Source organism: Scomber japonicus, chromosome 6, assembly GCF_027409825.1.
Source record: "Scomber japonicus isolate fScoJap1 chromosome 6, fScoJap1.pri, whole genome shotgun sequence".
Lineage (NCBI taxonomy): Eukaryota > Metazoa > Chordata > Actinopteri > Scombriformes > Scombridae > Scomber > Scomber japonicus.
Window position 1 is genome coordinate 11,635,683 of NC_070583.1, and position 20,826 is coordinate 11,656,508.

General features: G+C 39.0%; 2 protein-coding genes and 3 long non-coding RNA genes across 5 annotated transcripts; 1 reads left to right on the forward strand and 4 right to left on the reverse strand.

Annotated features, from left to right (window-relative positions):
* Nucleotides 1-1,697: 1,697 nt before the first annotated feature.
* LOC128359818 (microtubule-associated protein RP/EB family member 1-like) lies at nt 1,698-2,685 on the reverse strand. The gene is made up of 4 exons (XM_053320141.1): nt 2,660-2,685; nt 2,491-2,580; nt 2,358-2,402; nt 1,698-2,168 (listed from the first exon to the last, which is right to left on the reverse strand). The coding sequence occupies exon 4, from the start codon at nt 2,130-2,132 to the stop codon at nt 1,698-1,700; it is 435 nt and encodes a 144-aa protein (XP_053176116.1). The 5' UTR covers nt 2,133-2,168; nt 2,358-2,402; nt 2,491-2,580; nt 2,660-2,685.
* Nucleotides 2,686-3,084: 399 nt separating this feature from the next.
* On the reverse strand, nt 3,085-3,466 carry LOC128360837 (uncharacterized). Its single transcript, XR_008321523.1, has 3 exons — nt 3,446-3,466; nt 3,295-3,354; nt 3,085-3,158 (listed from the first exon to the last, which is right to left on the reverse strand). It is a non-coding gene; the product is annotated as an uncharacterized LOC128360837 (long non-coding RNA).
* An 845-nt stretch (nt 3,467-4,311) lies between these two features.
* Nucleotides 4,312-5,123, reverse strand: LOC128360835 (uncharacterized). The gene is made up of 4 exons (XR_008321521.1): nt 5,074-5,123; nt 4,887-4,988; nt 4,652-4,732; nt 4,312-4,429 (listed from the first exon to the last, which is right to left on the reverse strand). It is a non-coding gene; the product is annotated as an uncharacterized LOC128360835 (long non-coding RNA).
* Nucleotides 5,124-8,753: 3,630 nt separating this feature from the next.
* LOC128360836 (uncharacterized) lies at nt 8,754-9,951 on the reverse strand. The gene is made up of 3 exons (XR_008321522.1): nt 9,874-9,951; nt 9,514-9,615; nt 8,754-8,789 (listed from the first exon to the last, which is right to left on the reverse strand). It is a non-coding gene; the product is annotated as an uncharacterized LOC128360836 (long non-coding RNA).
* Nucleotides 9,952-12,701: 2,750 nt separating this feature from the next.
* On the forward strand, nt 12,702-18,496 carry tp53i13 (tumor protein p53 inducible protein 13). The gene is made up of 9 exons (XM_053321346.1): nt 12,702-12,864; nt 12,986-13,063; nt 13,402-13,437; nt 13,820-13,878; nt 14,065-14,143; nt 15,184-15,312; nt 15,929-16,123; nt 16,267-17,371; nt 17,616-18,496. The coding sequence occupies exons 1-9, from the start codon at nt 12,745-12,747 to the stop codon at nt 17,720-17,722; spliced, it is 1,908 nt and encodes a 635-aa protein (XP_053177321.1). The 5' UTR covers nt 12,702-12,744; the 3' UTR covers nt 17,723-18,496.
* Nucleotides 18,497-20,826: the final 2,330 nt, after the last annotated feature.

Consider the following 20,826-nt stretch of genomic DNA (forward strand, 5'->3'; position numbering starts at 1 on the left):
CAAACCATTCATTGCAAATATCTTCTGAGTGGAGAGCAGCAATAAGGGAAGAAAAACTTAGCCAAGAGTGACTGCAGGCTTAAAGGACTCCTCAGTGATTAAAATGAGCAGGATGCATCAAACAACCTGTGTTCAGGCCTCTAATCACTCTAATCCACTGATCAAACCTCACCCACCTCAGCACTATTGACTAGGCTACTTAAATCTTTTCTACTTCACAAGACTTCTGGTGCCTAAAAAACAAACCTACCCTATCAAGTGACTGGGAGTAGAGGATTCCTACAATACAGGAGGCAGCAGTTTTCAGGATCGCATTTCCTTTAAGTTTTCCTAACAAATTGGATGACCCACAGCTGGAGGCTGCCGTTTCTGCTGTTTTTGCAAAGACGGACTACATGAGTGTGAGTACTGAATAGAAATGAAGTTCAAGTTTAAAGTTTGAAGTTTGTTTGACGTTAAAAACAATTGTGTTGTCTCGAATTGCACAACAAAGTTAATGTTATCTAGTTGAATTGCGACCTTTTAGTTATTATTCTCCATTTGTTTTGTAGCAGAAACAGTCCCCATGTCGCCAAACTCCAAAAGAGTAGTGATTTATTTATTTAAAACCTAATGCGATGAATGAAGGATTTATTTCAACCAAACCACAGTTGGTCATAATTCAAACAGTGGAAACACGAGCAATGGTGGTTTGGGTGAGTTTTATTTGACTTCTGTCGACTTTGTATTAAGTGTGTTTTAATGATGATTTAATGGAATGGAATTGGGTGGGTTCGGTGAGTGCGCCATAGGGCTCTTCTGTTTAAAAAAGGGGAAATATCAATAATGTGTTATTTCTATGTAGTTTGTTTGTTTTATTTCCTTGCCTCAGTCTCTCGAAGAGGGAACTGTAGAGGAGAGAGAGGTGCCAGTTCACCTCCTGGGCACTGGTCAGCGTGCTGTCATTCTCTCCAACAATGTCTATGATGTGTGTGTGTGTGTGTGTGTGTGTGAGAGAGAGAGAGAGAAAGAGAGAGAGAGAGAGAGAGAGAGAGAGAGAGAGAGAGAGAGAGAGAGAAAGAGAGAAATATAACATGGTGTGACAAATTCGTATTAATAAAACATATAAAAGAAACCTGTATCTTGTGTCTTCCCTCTCTCTGTTCAAATGTCTTATAACTGCATAGCATATGATTTCATCTTTATTTGACCTGATAATGAGTTAATCTAACTAATTACACAGACATGCACATCTTAGCAACCACATTGAATTGCAAGATTGAAAGTCATTTTTGGGTGAAGTAAACCTACCCCCATCAATGTAAATTTAAATCTACTAATAATGATGATAACAGACAAACAAAGCAAAATTGTATTGTTTTATTCTCCAAAGCAGGTGTTGAATTATTTCATGTGATTGTGTGTTGGCACATTTGACTTTATTTTCCATGTAAAAACATTTTTTAATTCATCCCCCTCAGTGTGCACGTGTTCATTATTTCACAATGCATCTTTACCCAGTAACCTGTATTCCACCAGAAAGCACACCACAAAAACATCTCATTTTATTGATACGGTGATCATATTTTTTTCTCATGAGAGCTCCAAGATTCATCAGTAGAGCACATCTTTAGATCACACGCCTTTCAACTTCCTCCGATATTATGTAAGAGATGTTTTTTTAATCAGTAACATCTATTTAGATCTATGACCTCTCATTACTGATAAGGCTTGGGGCCTCTCAGTAGATCACTAGAGGTGAGGTGGGAAGGACGGGTGCTTCCATCTCCATACCTCCTTGGGTTGTTTAACAAGGCCTCCATGGGGCTGGGAGGTCTGCGAATGGGCGCCCTGTCTCCCATACTCAGTGTGGCGATAGAGACGGAGGGCTTGGAGACAGTCGTAGCAGGATCCAGCTTCATGGCGGGCTTGGAGACAGCCGAAGAACTCAGAGGATCCGGCTTCGTGGCTGGCTTGGAAACAGCTGAAGGACTCAGGGGATCCGGCTTCGTGGCTGGCTTGGAAACAGCTGAAGAACTCAGAGGATCCAGCTTCACCAGGGGCTTAGAGGGAAGTGTTGCAAAGGAAGCGCCACCAGGCTTGGAGCTGCTGCCACTGGATGCTGAAAGTTCACTACCGCCTGAAAACTCCATTTTTGGCTCACTGCTTTTCTCACCATCAGGGCTTTCCTGGAATGAAATCAACAATACCCCACATGAAGGATATAGCGAATGGAAAATCAGGCTGACCTTATAGTCATTCTGTGAGTAAGGATCATGGCAGTTTTATTATCTTGAAAAAATACCAGCCTAACCCAAGAACAAATGACAGCTTATATACTGCATATCATTTATAATGTATATTTAAAACAAACTCACAGTCTTCTTCTTCTTCTTGTCAGTTTCACTTCCAGAACCCAAACTCTGAGGAGCAGGAGGACCAGTAAGATTCACTCACTCACAGAATATGTGACATAATCTGACGATATCTCCAGTTTTGTTTTTTATTTACCTTCTTCTTCTTGTCTTTCTTATCCTCTTTGTTTTCCTTGTCACTGTCACCACAGCTATCAGATGAACCCGATGAACTGGAGCTTGAGTCCTGATCAAATACATGTAACAGTTCATCATCTCTATTTTTTGTAAAACAAAAGTTGAGCATTGTACACCTACTGAATTACCTTCTTTTTGTCTTTCTTCTTCTTCTTCTTCTTGTCTTTCTTCTTCTTTTTCTTCTTCTTGTCATCATCACTGCCAGAAGAATCTGAATCCTTGGATATAAATAAATACATTGTGTAAGTGTATTGCTGTTTTTTCTGAATATATATATATATATTAAGAAGTACAAGGCTGTTTTGCAATTGTTTTACCTTCTTCTTGTCCTTCTTTTTCTTCTTCTTCTTGTCCTTTTTCTTCTTTTTCTTCTTCTTCTTCTTGTCATCATCACTGCTACAAGAATCTGAATCCTTGGATATAAATAAATATATTTTGTAAGTGTATTGCTGTTTTTTTTATATATATATACTGTATATTAAGAAGAAGGAGGAGGCTGTTTTGCAATTGTTTTACCTTCTTCTTGTCCTTCTTTTTCTTCTTCTTCTTGTCCTTTTTCTTCTTCTTCTTTTTCTTCTTCTTGTCATCATCGCTACAAGAATCACTGTCGGAAGAAGATGAAGAATCCTGGACAGAAAAAAGAAATAATGATAATACATCACATTTAATTATACAAAAGTTACACAGTGGTAATTGAACCCTTGCTTGAACCTTTTCAAGGGTTAAAATCCTGGATGTGGCCTATGTTTAAGCTTTGTCTCACCTTCTTTTTCTTCTTCTTCTTATCCTTCTTCTTTTTCTTATCTTTCTTTTTCTTCTTTTTCTAAATAAAAAGATGTGCAGTCATAATCCAAATATATATATATTCGTTGATTAAGTAGGGGAACATTATATTAACGTGTTTGTCATCTCACCTTGCCATCGTCACTATCAGAAGAAGAACTATCCTCAGAGGAGCTGCACTCCTAGAAAGAATATCAGTCAGTCAGTCAGTCACAGAAATCAATAGGAACCTTTATCAGAGAAAAGAATCCTCTAAAATAATACCAAACTAAAAGAGTGGAATGTAAAGCATAACATTGTTTACCTTCTTCTTCTTCTTTTTCTTCTTTTTCTTCTTGTCATCATCACTATCAGATGAGGAAGAGGAGGAGGAATCCTGAAAAGAGAGAGAGAGAGAGAGAGAGAGAGAGAGAGAGAGAGAGGGATGAGAACAGTGTAACATCAACACAATGCACAACTCAACCAACCAAACACAGGACATGTACAAAAAAATAATTTACAGAAGACAAACCTTATCCTTCTTCTTCTTCGTCTTCTTCTTCTTTTTCTTCTTCTTTTTCTTCTTGTCATCTTCACTATCAGAACAGGAGGAGGAGGAGGATGAAGAGCTGGAATCCTGTAAAAAAAAAAAAAAAGAGAGAGAGAGAGAGAGAGAGAGAGAGAGAGAGAGAGAGAGAGAGAGAGAGAGAGAGAGAGAGAGAGAGAGAGAGATGAGAACAGTGTAACATCAACACAATGCACAACTCAACCAACCAAACACAGGACATGTACAAAAAAAGAATTTACAGAAGACAAACCTTATCCTTCTTCTTCTTTTTCTTCTTGTCATCTTCACTATCAGAACAGGAGGAGGAGGAGGAGGAGGAGGATGAAGAGCTGGAATCCTGTAAAAAAAAAAAAAAAAAAAGAGATGAGAACAGTGAAATATTAACACAATAAACATCTGATTCAATCAGAAACAGGATATGTACAAAAAAATGAATATACAAAAGAAAGTAAACCTTATCCTTCTTCTTCTTCATCTTCTTCTTTTTCTTCTTCTTTTTCTTTTTCTCATCTTCACTGTCTGATGAGCAGCTATCAGAGGATGATGAAGAGGAGGAGCTGGAGGAGTCCTATAGATCAAATAAAACACAAACATTTGAATTCTGTTAGACAGAAACATTCACAGCTATGAACAATTCACCCAAACTGCACATAAAAGCACGTATTTTGTATTTTGTATCTATTTACTGTGTCCCCTATATAAAATGCAAACATGTCAACATACGGCACTATGTTCTTTTGTATGGTGATGTTTGAAATCATCATGGTGTACATGCAGTTTGTCTGTATACCTTTTCCTTCTTCTTCTTCTTTTTCTTCTTCTTGTCTTTTTTGTCATCATCACTATCATCATCTGTACATGAGCCAGAATCCTGTTGAAATTATGTAAGAAAAAAATGTCAGTACACTGTGGTAAAAATGACCAATAAAAACTGTGGTCATTTTAAAAAAGCTATTCCTCAACAACATTTTGTTTAGAAGCTTTCTTTTCAAATCACTGCACACACACACACACACAGTGCTCACCTTCTTCTTTTTCAACTTCTTCTTCTTGTCCTTCTCCTCTCCTCCTTCTCTCTCATCATCACTCAAGTTGCCTTCCTCCAGATCAAGGTCTCCTCTGCACTGCTGTTATGACAAAAGAAAGCAATGACTTCCTGTGTATTTGCTGCATTAATGTGCGTCATGCAAACAGTAAGTGTGAGTATTTCACCTTGAGGGCATCTTTATCTTTCTTTTTATCTCCAATAGCGCATGATTCTGAAAGCTCACCACCTGCAGAAAAGGAGAAAGCCCGGCAATACTACATCAGCCTCATGAACAGGTTTGGTTTTGACAATTCTTTTTCAATCACAAAAAAGTGGAAACACTCACCAGCTTCTGAAAGAGCAGCAGTGCTGTTCTCCTCCTTCTCCTCATCCTGTGAAAAAAGCACAAATATGATCAAGCTAAGGTTAAATGCTATGCCTCACTGATTTTGTCTTCTGTTTCCCTCTATACAAACTTGTGTACTATACATGCACACACCCAAACACATACATGCACAGGCATACGGAAAGATCTTTCCATTCTCTTACAGGTCCTGACAGGCGCAGGAGTTACTCATTTTCTTGGCAGATCATTATTCATAAATCTGGTTTGTTCCCTATTAAAAGCACATCAAACACAAGCTTTTCTGCAGTTGTGAATTAATAAATGAAAAGTTTTACAGTGTTTTAGATAGTGTTCCTATTTTTTGCATAATATAATATAAACTAAACCTCCTGCATGCAGAAAACAAAGAAACCTGACTCAGCATTCCTACAATAAGTGAAATACCTTGAAGGTCACATGACAAACAGCCTCACCCATGACCTGAACACCTCCCTATATCATTTACAGGCTTTTTACCGTTTTCTCATCCTCCTTCTTCTTCTTCTTCTTCTTTTTCTTATCCTTCTTCTTTTTCTTTTTATCTTCATCGCTGTCACAAGATGAGCTGGAATCCTGTGTCAATAGAGGATGTTGTTATCTTTAATGAACTTTTATTTTTATTATGTAATTGACAAAAATATTGTCATTGTAAATATATTATAAATTATAATAATTATAAATATATGAATGTTCTGCAGAACCCTACCAAGCTTAAAGTAGATAGTAAAGTATGTAAGTATGTAATGAAATGAGAGGCCGCTTTTGACAAGTGACAAAACATCTACATTGTTTTACCTTTTTCTTATCTTTCTTTTTCTTCTTCTTCTTGTCCTTCTTCTTCTTTTTCTTTTTCTTCTTGTCATCGTCACTGTCAGAAGAGGACGAAGAAGAGTTATCCGAGGAAGAGGAGCTGGAGTCCTTTGAAAGAAGAAGAAACAATACATTGAGTAATTCTGGCCATTTACATTTATACAGACAAATCAAACAGATGACACCCAAGATATTCACAATATTGTTCCTTTATAGAATTAAATCATTAATTTTTTTACTTATACCTTCTTCTTTTTCTTCTTGTTCTTCTTCTTTTTCTTCTTCTTTTTCTTCTTCTTTTCATCCTCACTGTCAGAGGATGAACTGTCAGATGATGAAGAGCAAGAATCCTGGGAAGTAGAGGAAGTACAGTACAGTAGATGTTCAGAAACAGATAAGTGTGTCATGTTTTATCCTTTTCATTCTGGTTTAGTGACATGTGCTGGTCCTTTAAAACAGTCAGTTACTGCTGCATAATCTGTTATATTATAGGCAAATTTGATGTACCTCCTTCTTCTTCTTTTTCTTCTTCTTCTTGTCCTTCTTCTTCTTCTTCTTTTTCTCTTTCTTCTTGTCATCCTCCTCATCTGATGAGCTGAGAACCTGAAGACGGCAGAAAGGAAAATGCAAAAAGAGGAGAGAAAGCTGTAATATGATATGATTATTTCTGGATTACAGATGTTAGCAAATTCAAGAGATAACAATATTAAAGTTAAATTTATCGCAAACATGGTTCCGAGCATGAGTTCTCCCACCACAGTATGTTTAAAATAGATGGATGTTTGATTTCTCTTTCACCTGTCTCTCCTCTCCAGAATGCTGTTCCTCTTGGCCATCAGGACCTGAAAACATTAAATGCATTCAAATGTAAAACAACTGCCTCAATAAATAAGGTAGGAAGTGCACGTACTGTCAGCAAATATCTGATTCAGATCACATATTATCACAGCTGCAGATTATTGCTCATGGTTATTATGTCAGCTTTACCAATACTGGCTTTGCTCTTAACTTTTTTGCAATGTAAGCATAAATGCACAGAGCCTATATAAATATATAAATACTATAAATACGATATAAATACTCATCTGAATACATAGAAATATGTTCCAAAATGTTGCAACAGGGAAATTCTGTATCTCACTTACAAGGCTGAGATATGACAACACTTTCCCAGACATACTCCTTCAACTCCTCCTTTTTCTTCTCCTTCTTCTTCTTCTTCTTCTTCTTCTTGTCATCCTGCAAGGGAATGTTGATTCTTTCATAACTGTAGTTTGTGGTTTAATTGTTGTCCTGTACTGTATGTGTGCTTGTTTGTGAAGCTAGTTTAAGTAATATACTGGCCTGATAAAAAATAATGATAAAGTCATGGTTGGGTGTCACACATTAGTTATACATGAATAACTTTCTGTCTTCACAACATTTAGATAACAAACAAACAAACAACAAACTGAACCTAACCCTAACCCTAACCCTAACACCCTCTGTGGCCAAGAGGCCAAAACCAACACCTGAGACTGCACACATTACACACAAGCTGCCTGCATGAGTTTACAATACTATCACTGTGTAATGAGCCATGTATGCACACACACCCATATGTGCGCACACATATTTTGTGATTTCTCAGGCGTTCCCATTCCACAAAAAAAGCTGCAAAGATCACAACTGAGTTTAATGTCATGACTTGCTGTGGTTGACACAGCAGGTATATGACTGGGTGTGTTCCTCTCCTGTCAGATACCGGCTGCTATCAGATTCATGTATGCCTCCGCCTAATACTCAAGGTGCATGGCCCGTGTAATGTAGTTTCTGATCTTGTGATTTTTTTCATCTTAATAATTTTACACCCGATCAGTCCTATCAGATGAGAACCACCTTTGTGGAAGGCAATAAAAATCAGAGATTTCGTTAACCTGATTTTTTTTTCTGTTTATTGTCATAAAAACCTGAGCTGCTTGCCTTTCCTGTAACTCCTGATTTTCAGCCCACGGCAGCTACTTGAAGCAAAATGTTACCAAACTAGACAAAAAGGTGAAAGTAATAGTACTAGCATACACCATCTGGTATTTGTGTGCTCTTGATGAGGTTGCAGGCCTGCAGAGTGTTGATGCACTTATCCCCAATTTGCCAAAAAAACTATAATGAATGCTCAGTTTCTAGACTTTGCTCAACTTCAAAGAAATCCCACCCTGAATACTCTCTTACTGGCTGTATTGTCAACTCTCCTATCCTCACCTGAGGCAGCAACATCGTTAGAAAGGACGATCAGTCCCCTATGAGCTGATGGGAAACTGTTTGCGCTTGTGGGCAAGGACTTAATTTAGCAGCACTGCGGGAAAGATTTCTCAAGGATTAACATAAACAAAACTCAACTGTAACACCATCAGATGTACAGTCTCTTTCACCCGTCGGAGAGATATTTTGAATTCAACTGCAAAAATATGGCTTCAGAGCTCTGTGGTAATGAAAAGTATGTGGTGATGGAGAACTAATGTGTGTGACATGTTAGAGCAAGACAGGAGTTACATGGAAGCAAAGTATTATAATAACTTCATATGCCATAGCAGGACTTACTTCACTGTCACTGTCTGAAGAGCTACTAGAGGAAGATGATGATGAAGAGGAGGAAGATGAGGAGGAGGAGGAAGAGGATGACGAGGATGATGAGGATGATGAGGATGATGAGGATGATGAGCTGGAATCCTGTTGAGGAAAAGGATATGGAAGTTATTGCTCAACATTGTGCGCATGCTGAACAGGTTTATTTATAGCCGCCTTTATTGACGAAAGTGATAAATGAGAATTCATGTAAATGAATGAGTCACTACAAACACAGTGGAGCAGGGCTTTGTCACAGCTGCTTAGAGAGAGCAGTGTTGCTGGCAGCAGCAGGGGAGGGGCACTCCGAGCACTTGGCAACACACAAAAGAGACCTCAAGGAGCAACCTTTTTACCCAGATGACACACTGAGGTAAGACACACACCCATCGTAGCTATGCCGTGAGACACTTGAACCTATTGCAAAAGCCATCTACTTTCTCAGCAGATTACTGTTATTCCATTCCCAGTCCTCTCCTGTTTGATTGGCTGTTGATTGGTGCTGTACTTCTTCTGTACTCCTCTGTCAGAAGTGAGGACTGAGCAAATCTCTGTGTTTAGTTTTCAATCAGGGCAATGCCTGCAAGAATCCCACAGGATTGACTGACCATTTAATAAGATGGAATCTTTTATTAGATTAGAGACTGCACTCAGTAATGGTACAGTAAAAGCACTAGGTGTCAATCAAGAAGTTATTTTAATTTCAAAAGTAACTTCAATCCATTTAAGATTCTCTTTTGTTACAGTAAAGACTGTTTCCCTTCAAGTGGACATCAATCGTTCTGTTAATATTTAGGTTTAGTGTGGAAGATATGATTAAAGCACATACTTTCTTCTTCTTCTTCAACTTCTTCTTCTTCTTTTCTTTCTTGCCGAAACCCTCATCCTCACTGTCCAAGGAGGACAGAGAGCTGTCAAATGAGTACAGCTCCTGAGGAAAGACAAAAACACAAAGCAGATGTTTTAGAACATCTTGTGGGAATGAATAGACACAAACAGACCTGGTGTGTGTTACTGTAATGCTTAATGTTCTTTACTTGCAAGTAGTAATAATGCAAATAATGATTTTGCAGCTGCAGAAGTGTATGTTGTGAAACTGTAACTACTGGATATTGGAGACAAAATTGGAGACAAAATAATTCTTGAATATTTGGTTACAAAGTGTTTTTTGAATGTGTGTCCCCCTCACCTTTCCATGTCCTGCTCCTGCTGGACATCCAGACAAGGTCTTGTCTCCCCCTGCCTTTCCCTGGCCTGCAGGCTCTTCCACTTCAGCAAGGGGCTGCAAACCACCCTGAGGGGCTGCTGCTGGGTGCACCACACCTGCAGCTCCACTTGGAGCTACACAGAATTAGAGATGTTCAATAGACATACAATAATAGACTCAGCTAGTAAATCGCCATAATATGCAAACTGTAGGCAACCTGTTTCTATGATGCTGGTTGTATCATAACAACAGAGGGAATTTATGCACTTCCTTATTTTACCACTTCCTTAAATGGGCAGCCAATATAACAGCCTAAACAATGAAATGTCTGCATTTTATTGCTGCCCTTTGCCATAAATCCAGTGAATCACCAATTCAGCAAAGAGCCACACCTCTAACAGCAGGCTGGATCAGTATATAAAACATAAAAAATATGACATAACATTTATTTGTTTCCTTTCTGACACAACTGCTTTCTCTATTCAAAGATAGACAAGTGCAAATGTCAACTAAAAACTAAGCAAACTGCTTAATAAATCATAGTCAAAAAGACAGCAAACCTTTGGGGAGGGTGGACTCCATTTAGGTCCAGACTTCTCTGTCCAGGGACCCAAGTCTCTTCTGACAGACCCACCCTTGCAGTTTTATGAAAAGGTGTGCCTGCGTGGAGAGCAATATAGGAGGAGAACAGGGAAAACAGGGAAAGTGTCAAAATAAAAGGGACTTCTCCTCACAAGTTTCAAAATATATACTACTTTGAGATATTTTTCTAGCATTGAAAAAAGCCCCCTATTTTATGTACCAAGCCTGATGTTTTCACCCATATGAAACATCTGTGTACACAACAAATGACAAATTGTAGGCCTACATTTTTATTTTTTTATAGAGTTTCTTTTATTTTGAAAACAACAACACCCAAGTTTTACTTCCTGGCTTTTGCAGACTGGTTGGTTCACTTGTACCAACAGGTAAGGCCTGTTTCATTGCCTGTGGTGACAATATAGTAACTACTTACACTCTCACACAGTACAAAAACTGGATTAAGTTTTACTACTGTATGTGAAACAGGTGTAGTATGCAGTTCTGGAATGTAACTAAGGAAAGTTGCTTCAGTATTTTTGACGTGCTACAGTTTTGACATACTTGTTCTTTACTTGAGTACTTCAATTTAATGCTAAATTATACTTTCACTGTACTACATTTATCTGACAGCTGTAGTTACTTTTCTGATGAGGATTTAAAACTGTGAATAAATAAGATAACAAGCTTTTAAAACACCAAACATTGTTAAAAATGAATCCAGTGGTTTCCAGTCCTTTTTGGGTTTAGACGTCTTATAAAAAGCAGTGTGTAGTCACTTTTCAGATGTCCAACACGTAGAGATTTGTCCCTTTAAACTTCTCACATGGTTTAATTTCAATTAATGTTCAAATGATTCATTTCACCAAAAATCAAAGATTAGAGGAGAAGTCCAAAAACTGAAAGCAGATTTGTGTATCAGAACCTTTTTTCTTTTCTTCTTTCCTCTTCCATTAATCATCTCAGGACCCCTCTGATTTATATGGTAATCATTTCTACTGACCCAACTCCTAGATTGGGAACCACTGGACTAAACTAGCTAACTGTATAAAGTAGTGTAAACTAGCTCCACCTCCAGCAGCTACAATAGTAACATACTGCTCTAACACTGATGCTTCAGTATTAATAATCTAATGGTGTCTTAAATATGTGTGAAAGGGACAAATAAACCACAACTCTTACTGCAGTACTTTAGCAACAGCAAGTTAATGGTACTTATGTACTATTTTACTTAAGTGGGATTTTTCATGCAGGACTTTCACTTGTAATTAACTATGTTCAAATAGCTTTATTGGTACCTTTACTTAAGTGAATGATCTGAATACTTCATACACCACTAATAGTAGGCTACCCATTACAAAGTTTGCAGGGATCAATTATTATTGCGAGATTTAACCATGATACCTACCATACCAAAATAAGTTGTTTATTTTGGAGCACCGCCTTACTGAGTTTGAATTAAGTCAGAGATACGTTTTTCAAGTAGTCTGCAATAATCACATAAACCAGAACACACATTTCACACTGATTTTAAATAGACTACTGTTTTGTCGCCTCCCAGAGGACATTCAGGGTTAAAACCACGGACCACATAATCATCACATAACCTTTTAGTCAAACGTTTATAGTGTGTTCCTTTCCAGCTTCCGTAGTTGAACAACCATGTAAAGTTAACTGAAATCAGTGGAACTCTATGGTGGAACCACGGTAATGCGAGTTTGTGCTCAAGGTAAAATTATTAACATCACGTGTTTAACTCAAAAGAAAAAACAACAAATAGTGGATTACACAGAACTATAGACTGTAATGTAAACTACTCATTATATGTAGAGAAGTATAAAAGAAGATATTAATATAATTTATGAAGTTGTGACACAAAGGCATTATTTTGAAAACCGGAAAGCAAGCGTTATTTTTTTTAATAATATAGTTCCCTCGTCTGCACTTTATCAAACGTTGTATGGCGAATAACTGGTGAGAGGATACTCTGTAGTAAATTTATCTCGTGGCAGTTGAAAGATTTAGTCTTTAGTGTAACGTTATGATAAAGAATAACTAGCTAATGTTAGCTTAAGTTACCTCCAAGAAGAAAACGGACTGTGGACGCTGGGGCACGGTTACCTTTTTAACCGACATTTGCTCCTCTGTTATGGAAAGAAAACTTGTGCTTCGGTTTCATCAACGGTGAGTTTGTTTATCAGTGTCTCTGTAACTAGAGCACACAAGGGAAGTCATGCCAACTAGCTAAATGTTGGTGGTTGCACATCTCGAACTATGCCGAGCCAAACGACGTTCCCTCCGCCGCTGACAGTGACGCTGCTGGCCGCGCTGTGGGTCAGTCTGGGTCGGTGCGGAGGGTCAGAGTCTCCGTGGCCGGGCTGTGACAATGGAAAGGTAAGCCAAGATAAATTGTATGTCTGTGTGCATGTGTGCTTCACATCTTGTACTTTATGAATATAAGTTTATTTGTGTGTGTGTGTGTGTGTGTGTGTGTGTGTGTGTGTGTGTGTGTCAGCTCTTATTGGACAGGGACCTGCCTACGGATGCTGTTTACTGGAACTGTCCAGTGTCTCCTTGGCCAGAGTCTACTCAGGTATCCATGGATACAGCTGCAGACATCTTCTTCATTATCATCATCAGTGTTACACTTTTACTCTTATCCTTAGAGAATAGAGAGTCACTCCTTTATATAGGTGGGATGGGCTACAATACACTGGGAGCCAGGAAGTTTCAACAATAATGGGAAGGTTATATTGTGGTAAACCTGGTGTATTTGCCTCTGCCTGGTAGTTTAAATCAGCTCCTACAAGCAACTTGCTGCAACTCCTTCTAATCCTCTCACAGAGTGACACGCATTAGTCAGGATTTCATGTGTTTTTTAGGTTGCTCTCAGTTGTTTAACCAGTGTTCTCTGTCTGCTTTTATCTACAGAGGCTTCCCAGTATTGACACACTGTATAATCCACAGGTAAGTAAACACTTAACTTAGCACTTTATGATAGCAGCTGCTGTCTCTATCCAATTCTCCCCAACCTTTGACCCCTCCAAACAGTAACATGACATGTCCACAAATCAGAACACAGCGTGACTACATTCAGTGACAAACCCTAATTCAAAGTTCACACATTTTAAGCTAATGCAGATAAATTAAATAAATGCTTTTTACTTTGCTTCACAAAAAGTACTTGCTGAAATAATGACACGTATCAATTGCAGGCTCAGTGTGAGTTATGTAATTGTTGAACAATGACTGTAAATCCTGGACAGCTGATAAATTGGTATTTGTCTTGGGTTTAAAACAAATCCAGATAAATGGTGATAAACTTTTTTCTGATTTCTTTTCACCACAGCCAGCCAGGTGGATCTGCATGGATAAACCCATCTCCTACAGCCACACCATTCCCAGCAGGTAAGAATAAATTGTGTGAATAGACTTATGGTACATAAATGCCTCAGGAGGTAGGAATCTTTCCATGAACATTCACCTTCAAGTGTAGTTATTTTGCATATGCAGACATTTGTGAACACGTCTTTATTCACAAATACTGTGCTCTGTGTCATGTTGTGTATCTGTGTTTGTATCTGTGTGTTGTAGTGGAGCGTACAGACCAGTAAGGGCGGAGAGTGGAGAGTACTTGTACTGTCCTCCTCAACGGTGGCTCAATAACTTGCATGTAAGTCATAACATCAAAAACCTGTTGGTGCTGCTTGTGCCTCTATCGCCTCACTCACCTCACATACAATCACCATATCGGCTTACTATGGTTAGTCAAGAGAGATTTATGTTCATGGTGTCAGTAAAAACAATAGGGTGACATTTTTGTAAACCTGTTATTCTAGTGTTAAGTAGGTGTAGACAGTACCCACACACCTGCATGCACAATCAGCATTCAGACAGCTTGACATATACAATATGGTTTTTCCTGTAAAAAGGAACAGTGTTATGTCCTTTATTATAATGTACATTCATTTCATCTTAAATGATTCATCGTGGTTCATTTATACCACATGAAAAGGAATCCTACTATTTTTTAACTGTCTCCTTTAACTCATGTGGAAACTGAAACTTTATAAAATTCAAAGAGACACAAGACACAGTACAGAGTTAAATTCCCTTATGTTTTCTTAAAATAACCAGTTATTCTGAGTCTGTACTCTGACCACTTTTGAACAATCCCTCCTACATTATCTCCTAATACAGGGAAATGTTTTACCCAGAAATGCATCAGACTGCATCAAAAGATACAACCAAAGTCTTGTAACTTAAATTTACAACAATATAGGCAAATCTGCCAGAACTGTTAATTTTTTTTAACATCAAGGATTGAACAAACAGTAATGGTATGTCAGGGATGTTTAGGAATGGGCGAATGTACACCATGATGCCAGAATAAACTATATATCACAGCTGTTATAACACATTAGTTGGTGTTTGTCAGCTGTTTTTCTCCACAGAAGAAACCAGAAGTTTTCCCTTCAAGAATCCTCGTCAGCTGAAAAACATTATAAACACACAAAGCAGGAATACACTATTCATATAATGGAGGCTTTTAGTTGTGGCTACTGAATAAATGTCATAAATTTTCACCAAATTGGTGGAAACCCTGTGGTAATGTTTTTATTTTGTTTCAAGGTTTTAGGCTTTTTTTCTTTTTAACAGAAAATGGGCATAATTATTGTCACATGTGTGCTTGTGTTTTTGTGTGTTTTCCAGCATGGAGCCACTGTTTTGCTCCACCATCCCTGCACTCCTCTCCATGAGCGCCTCCTCCTGTCCGCACTGGCCCACTCCTGTCTGCCAGAATACATCATTACATCACATCCACAGCTCAATAAACATATGGTAGGACAAGCACTTCATCTCTGTTTTGTAACCCATCATTGTGCGCAAGGGACAGTTAACCTTTAAAGGCTGTATTTACAGTTCACTTGTTGAAATATTTCCTTTGCAAACTTTGATTACATGTTTTTGGTTGCTTTAATACTTGAGCACTGCAAAATAACTCAAGATGGAACATAATCCCATTCATGCACAATTAAGCCTTTTTAGGTATTGACTAAGCTAAAGCAAGCTTATCAGGTATCTGATAATCCAACAGCCTTTATGTAGGTGTGATAGATACTTTAATCAGTTTTCTTGCCAAAATGGTTTGGTCTACTATACTGTACTCTATGTCCTTTGAACATGTGCTTTCATATTGAGAGAAACCTCCTCATGAAATTTAGCAGAAAATATGAACATAAATCCTCACAAGCTGCTTGAATAACTGGTTCTATATTGCTGTAGTATAGTTTTTATGTGTTTGGATCAAGTTGTCAGTTTATTGTTTAAATGTATCTCTAGTCTGCTTCCTCTCTTTGTTTTTGGACGATCGTGTTCATCTTTCTTGTTATAGACAGGACCTTTGAGGGCAATTCTTGTGTGTTAGTGAGTTTCAGGCTGTTTGCTCTGTTTTCAGCCAATAGCCTTGGTGTCTTGGGGTCGCACTTTGGAGCTGTCCACTGTCGCCTCTGCAGACGTCTGTGATTGGCTTGAGACCACATCGACCACAAGAAACACATTGAGTGGTGTGAGCCAGAGATTGAAGTACAACCTGCTGCTGACGCATCCACAGCAAGGCATGGATCCACAAGTACACGCAACAAAAATGAAGGTTTGAGATTTGATTGCTCAACTGTGCTGATTTCTCAGAAATGTTACTGGCGCTATAATTAAAACAGCAGAAAAGAGAGAAAAGAGTTATTTCAGTAATAGCCCTGTTGTTGTTTCTAAGTGCCTGTTTCTCTAAATCTGCAGGAGTCTCTGAGGCAGTGCTGTGAGCGTGCTATCTCTTCTATGATGAATGGAGCAACGGACGAAGAACTGAATTCCAGCATGAAGGAGAAAAACTTGAAACAAGTGAAAAAGGAAGTCAAAAGGAGGCAGAGAAGAGACGCCATCAAAAAAAATCAGATTAATGTTGCAAACACCACAACGCGGGTCTCCAGTTTTGGGACCAATCTGATCAAAATACCCATCATCAACGGGACGGGGAACACTCAGAACTACAACGGCACACGCAGACCATCAGTGGATTCTCCTCCAAGGAACACGACTCTCTCAGATCCTCCCAGTCCAAGTGAAGCTGCTGCTCAGTCTAAGATCCAAAATCAAAATCAGAACCTTACGTCCCGACCCACAACTCCTTTAGGGTCTAATATACCAGAGGCTACACTTAAATCTCACCCTGCAGAAGTCAGAGCCTTTGAGTCTCAGAAACAAAGGGTAACACCTCAGTCAGCCCCACAGCGCAGTCCTGCACACACTGACCTCAAATACCCAAACCCCTCAGTTGGGAGGGATGAACAAAACCATACTGCCAGGCCTGAAGCCCAGACCCTCAGTTCTAAAGATAAAGGTACTAACTCCACCAAACAGAAAGACAAAGATTCTGCTAAACTTAGCATGAAAGAGAAACACTCTGATGGAAAGATGACAGATAACGAAGTAGTAGATGTAAAAGAAAGAGAGGTGGAACATAAGCACACGCACAGTGGTACACGCTCCCACCATGTTAATGAAAAGACTGACTCTAAAACCCAATCAGAGCTCCCACCCCAAAAACACCCAAACCCACAGCCAGTCAGTTACCTGCCTAACACCCAGGGCTGTGACGGCTGCAAAGCAGGCCAACACTGTGAATGCACCAAGGGCTCAGTGGACCAGGGCCGAGCCGCCGTTATGAATAAGGGGATGCCGAGGACCCCGAGGACAGACGAGGCGGTTTGGGCAGCAGCGGCACTGGGCTTCCTGCTGGTTCTCCTGACACTGTCGGTTCTTCACACACGCCTGTATCGCCACTGGAGGACCACGCCCAGTCTGTACTGGCGTGACCCACGAGAGGACTACGACAGTGTGGCAGGTGGGTGGAACACACAGAGATCAGTCACACACACACACACATGGCAGCCCACTCTGCTAAAGTTACTGACACTGACTTCTGACCTTTCTATACAATGAGCACACAGATTAAAAATAAAAGTCTTTTTACATGGATTATTTTAGTATGAGGTGTGTGGATCACTTGTTTCTTGGCCTGTTCCCAAACTTTCCACCTAATTTCAATGAAGTTTGATTAATGTTTTGTGTGCATGTGTGTCATTCAGATATTATCCGCAGGAGGCTGCGAATAGCAAACAGGAGGCGCAAAAGGGGCAGAAGACAGGAGTGTGTTCTCCTGCCCAGCTCCTCCAGCTCAGATGAGCATCCGTAGAAAAATGAAGGAGACATCCCCAACAGTGTCAGGAATGAGCCAAAAATGTGGAGAAGGAGAAGAGTGGACCACAATAAGAGGAGGATGTACTGCATATGTCGGACTTGGACATGTTTTATCTGTACCTGTCAGTGAGCTGTTAATCTGACATTGTTGGACTGACTGGAAATTTTTTATGAAACGCACTGAGGTGTTGCTAGATATCCTAATTGCTGAAGCTGAAATACCACAAAGCAGCTAATGGGTCAGTTAGATCCTGTGTCCACACTGATTGGACAGATGACCTCTCTTATTGCTTGCATTTGGATTGTTTTCGATTGTGGCTATCATTGTATCTATTAGAAGAGAAGACTAATGGAGTGCTGGAGTCAAGAACAACACGGGCAAATTATTTCAAATGACATGGAAATGCATAGCGCCTACTGTCTGAAATCACAGAGTCCAAATCATAGCAATCAAGGGATAATTACAAAAGAACTCGTACACAGGAGTCATACTGAGCACTCCATGTATTATCATCAATATCAATAATCTGCAGTGCTGTCCCTGCCACTTTTTCTACCTAACAGTTTTTAAAATTGTGTTGAATTTCATCTGTATTTTATTTTGTATGCAGTTTTATAATAACATTGTTTTTACCTGTGAAGGTTAAGTATGTGGATATGTCAGTTGCTGTTTTAAGCAACACTGCGTGTGGTACGAACATGAGTTTCTGTCTCCTTTTTTTTGAAAGTGAAAGATTTCTAGAGAAGAATTTACAAATACATTAAATTACTTGACAGAAGTGTCTGGACTGTTGTGTGTAAGTGTGTATGTGTAGCTTAGTGAAAGTTCAGACAGCAAGACCATCTTTTTTCCATGCTCACATCTATAGTTTTATTTCTCATCCCTCAGTCATTCTCATCCTTCTCACTGCTCAAACTGATCTCTCTCAAAGCTCATCATTTCCTTGCTGTCATTTCTGGGTTATCGGTTAAGATGTCAGCTGTTAGCATCACCTGGTCACATCTACCAATAGCACAGTGACACACCTTCTTCATCAGCTTATCATAGTGCAGCTGTCTTTTTACATGTTTTCTCCCTCTCTGCTTAGTGCTTTCTTGATGCTGCACCCAGTCTTAACATTCATCAGTGCATCACTTCATCAAGTCAGATTGAAGTCAATTGTTACCTCAGCCTAACCGGTCAATATCTAATCATCAATATCATATATGTATGTTTTACTTCATTCTCTGTTCTCTCCTGATTGAAATATAATATATGTACACACACAGATTTTTATAGATCAATATTTCCTCAACACAAAAACATGAAAGTATTCTTGATAACTCAACTGGTCATATTCTGACCCTTCGCATAATTTATGAGTGGTTCAAGTATAGGCTTGAGACTGATGAAGACACAACAAGGATCAAATCTGGTTAAATAAGTCAAATGTGGTTATATTTTCAAAATGAAGATTAAATTGAGTAAAAAACAATACAGCTTCGGTGCTCTAAGTCCAGTGCAGGCACGAAATGTATTTTCTATGGAAATACATTTGTTTGAAAGTAGTGCTGTGTGACACAAATCAATAGAATACATTTCCTGACCCTTTTTACAAACTGCCATGAGACTGTTGATCACAAAGTATTTTAGTTGTCTCCTCCACTAAATGTGGACTTTCTGATGTCATTTCAGAGAAAAGGCAAATATCTGTAAACAGCACATAGCATCTAAAATGCTAATAAGCTAATAAGTTCTCTCAGGAGACATACATTCTCTAAAGGAGACAGACATAACGTCTCTCAGGAGAAATAACTTCTGCCAGGACTCAGGAGACATTACTTCTCACAGGAGCAATACATTCTCTCAGGAGACAGACATAACTTATCTCAGAAGAAATAAGTTCTCTCAGGAGACATAACTTCTCTCAGGACTCAGCCATCGTCAGGGACAGGAAGGACAATGCAAGTAAGTCTAGAAAATTGAGAAAATGTGTAATATAGAAATGCTATGGGATTTGTCATACATTTGTGTTCTCAGAAATGTAACCTAGTCTCCTTCTTCTCTTTCAGCCTTCTGTATGACCAATACTACAAAGACCACTTTGCTGACAGTCACTGTGACCAGGGCTGCAACAATGCACAATGTGAATGGGACGACCTGAACTGCACCAACAGCATGCCAGAAAAGCTGGTAGAAGATCATTTAGTTATGGTCCATTTTCCCCCAGAACAGCTTAAAAATCATTCTTCAGCCTTTCTCAGAGGTTTCAGTAGTATTCTCAATACTGAATGACAACAGTGTTGCCAGTAAGTTACAATAAAAATACAATAAAATGTATATTAAAGTTTCAGGGAGCAGACTTGTTTCAGTTTGGAATATGTGAGATTTATTATTTTTAAAGTCTATGTTTTGTTGCTGTGTATATCACCATAGAGATTTTCAGAATCCCTAAAATCCACTGATACTCTGCCAGCCCCAGTATACAGCATGACAGCAGTTTGTTATTAAGACATCTGGCTTATTATCTGGCATCAATAAGATGCAGTGTTCCCTTTCCAGCATGTCTGGAAAGCAAATGAACCCAGTTAGCACATGTCAGGGTATCCCCAGCTTTTCTATTACATTTACTTCTGTGCACTTTGCTTGTTACTTTTTAAATATGATATTTATATTTAGTAACCTGTTTGGAGCCCAAACACTAACTGTCTGATGCTGTCCTGTAAGATGTCTGCCATTATTTCAGGAACTACATGAGACTGGAGCATTCTCTGTGAAAGCTACAACTCAGTGAAATGCCCGTTCTCTATCTCCATTCTACATATTCCATATGTATGGGGACTGGCCCCACTGGGGCAGCTGTTATGGCTTACATCCCGTGTGGTGGCCACACATTGATTGACAACCCATGGCTATGAGCACCATTCCTTGATTTCCACTGTAAGCAGTTATGTGTGTAATTCTAAGGCTTGAGGGCATTGAGTAGCATGTATTTGACATAATGTGTGCAGTATTATCCATGTACTTGGTGTATGGGAGAGCTGGTCTATGGGCCACTCTCTGGGTAGCTGCAATCTCCTAGCCACTCAGACTGGTGAAAGTGTTATAGTGGGAACAAA

Bases quoted from the DNA above. Each gene is read 5' to 3' on its own strand.
- tp53i13 (XM_053321346.1), top strand. From the start codon at position 12,745: ATGCCGAGCCAAACGACGTTCCCTCCGCCGCTGACAGTGACGCTGCTG. The intron at 15,313-15,928 runs GTAGGACAAGCA...CTCTGTTTTCAG, and splicing joins CACAGCTCAATAAACATATG to CCAATAGCCTTGGTGTCTTG. The intron at 16,124-16,266 runs GTTTGAGATTTG...CTAAATCTGCAG, and splicing joins TACACGCAACAAAAATGAAG to GAGTCTCTGAGGCAGTGCTG.
- LOC128359818 (XM_053320141.1), bottom strand. From the start codon at position 2,132: ATGGAGTTTTCAGGCGGTAGTGAACTTTCAGCATCCAGTGGCAGCAGC.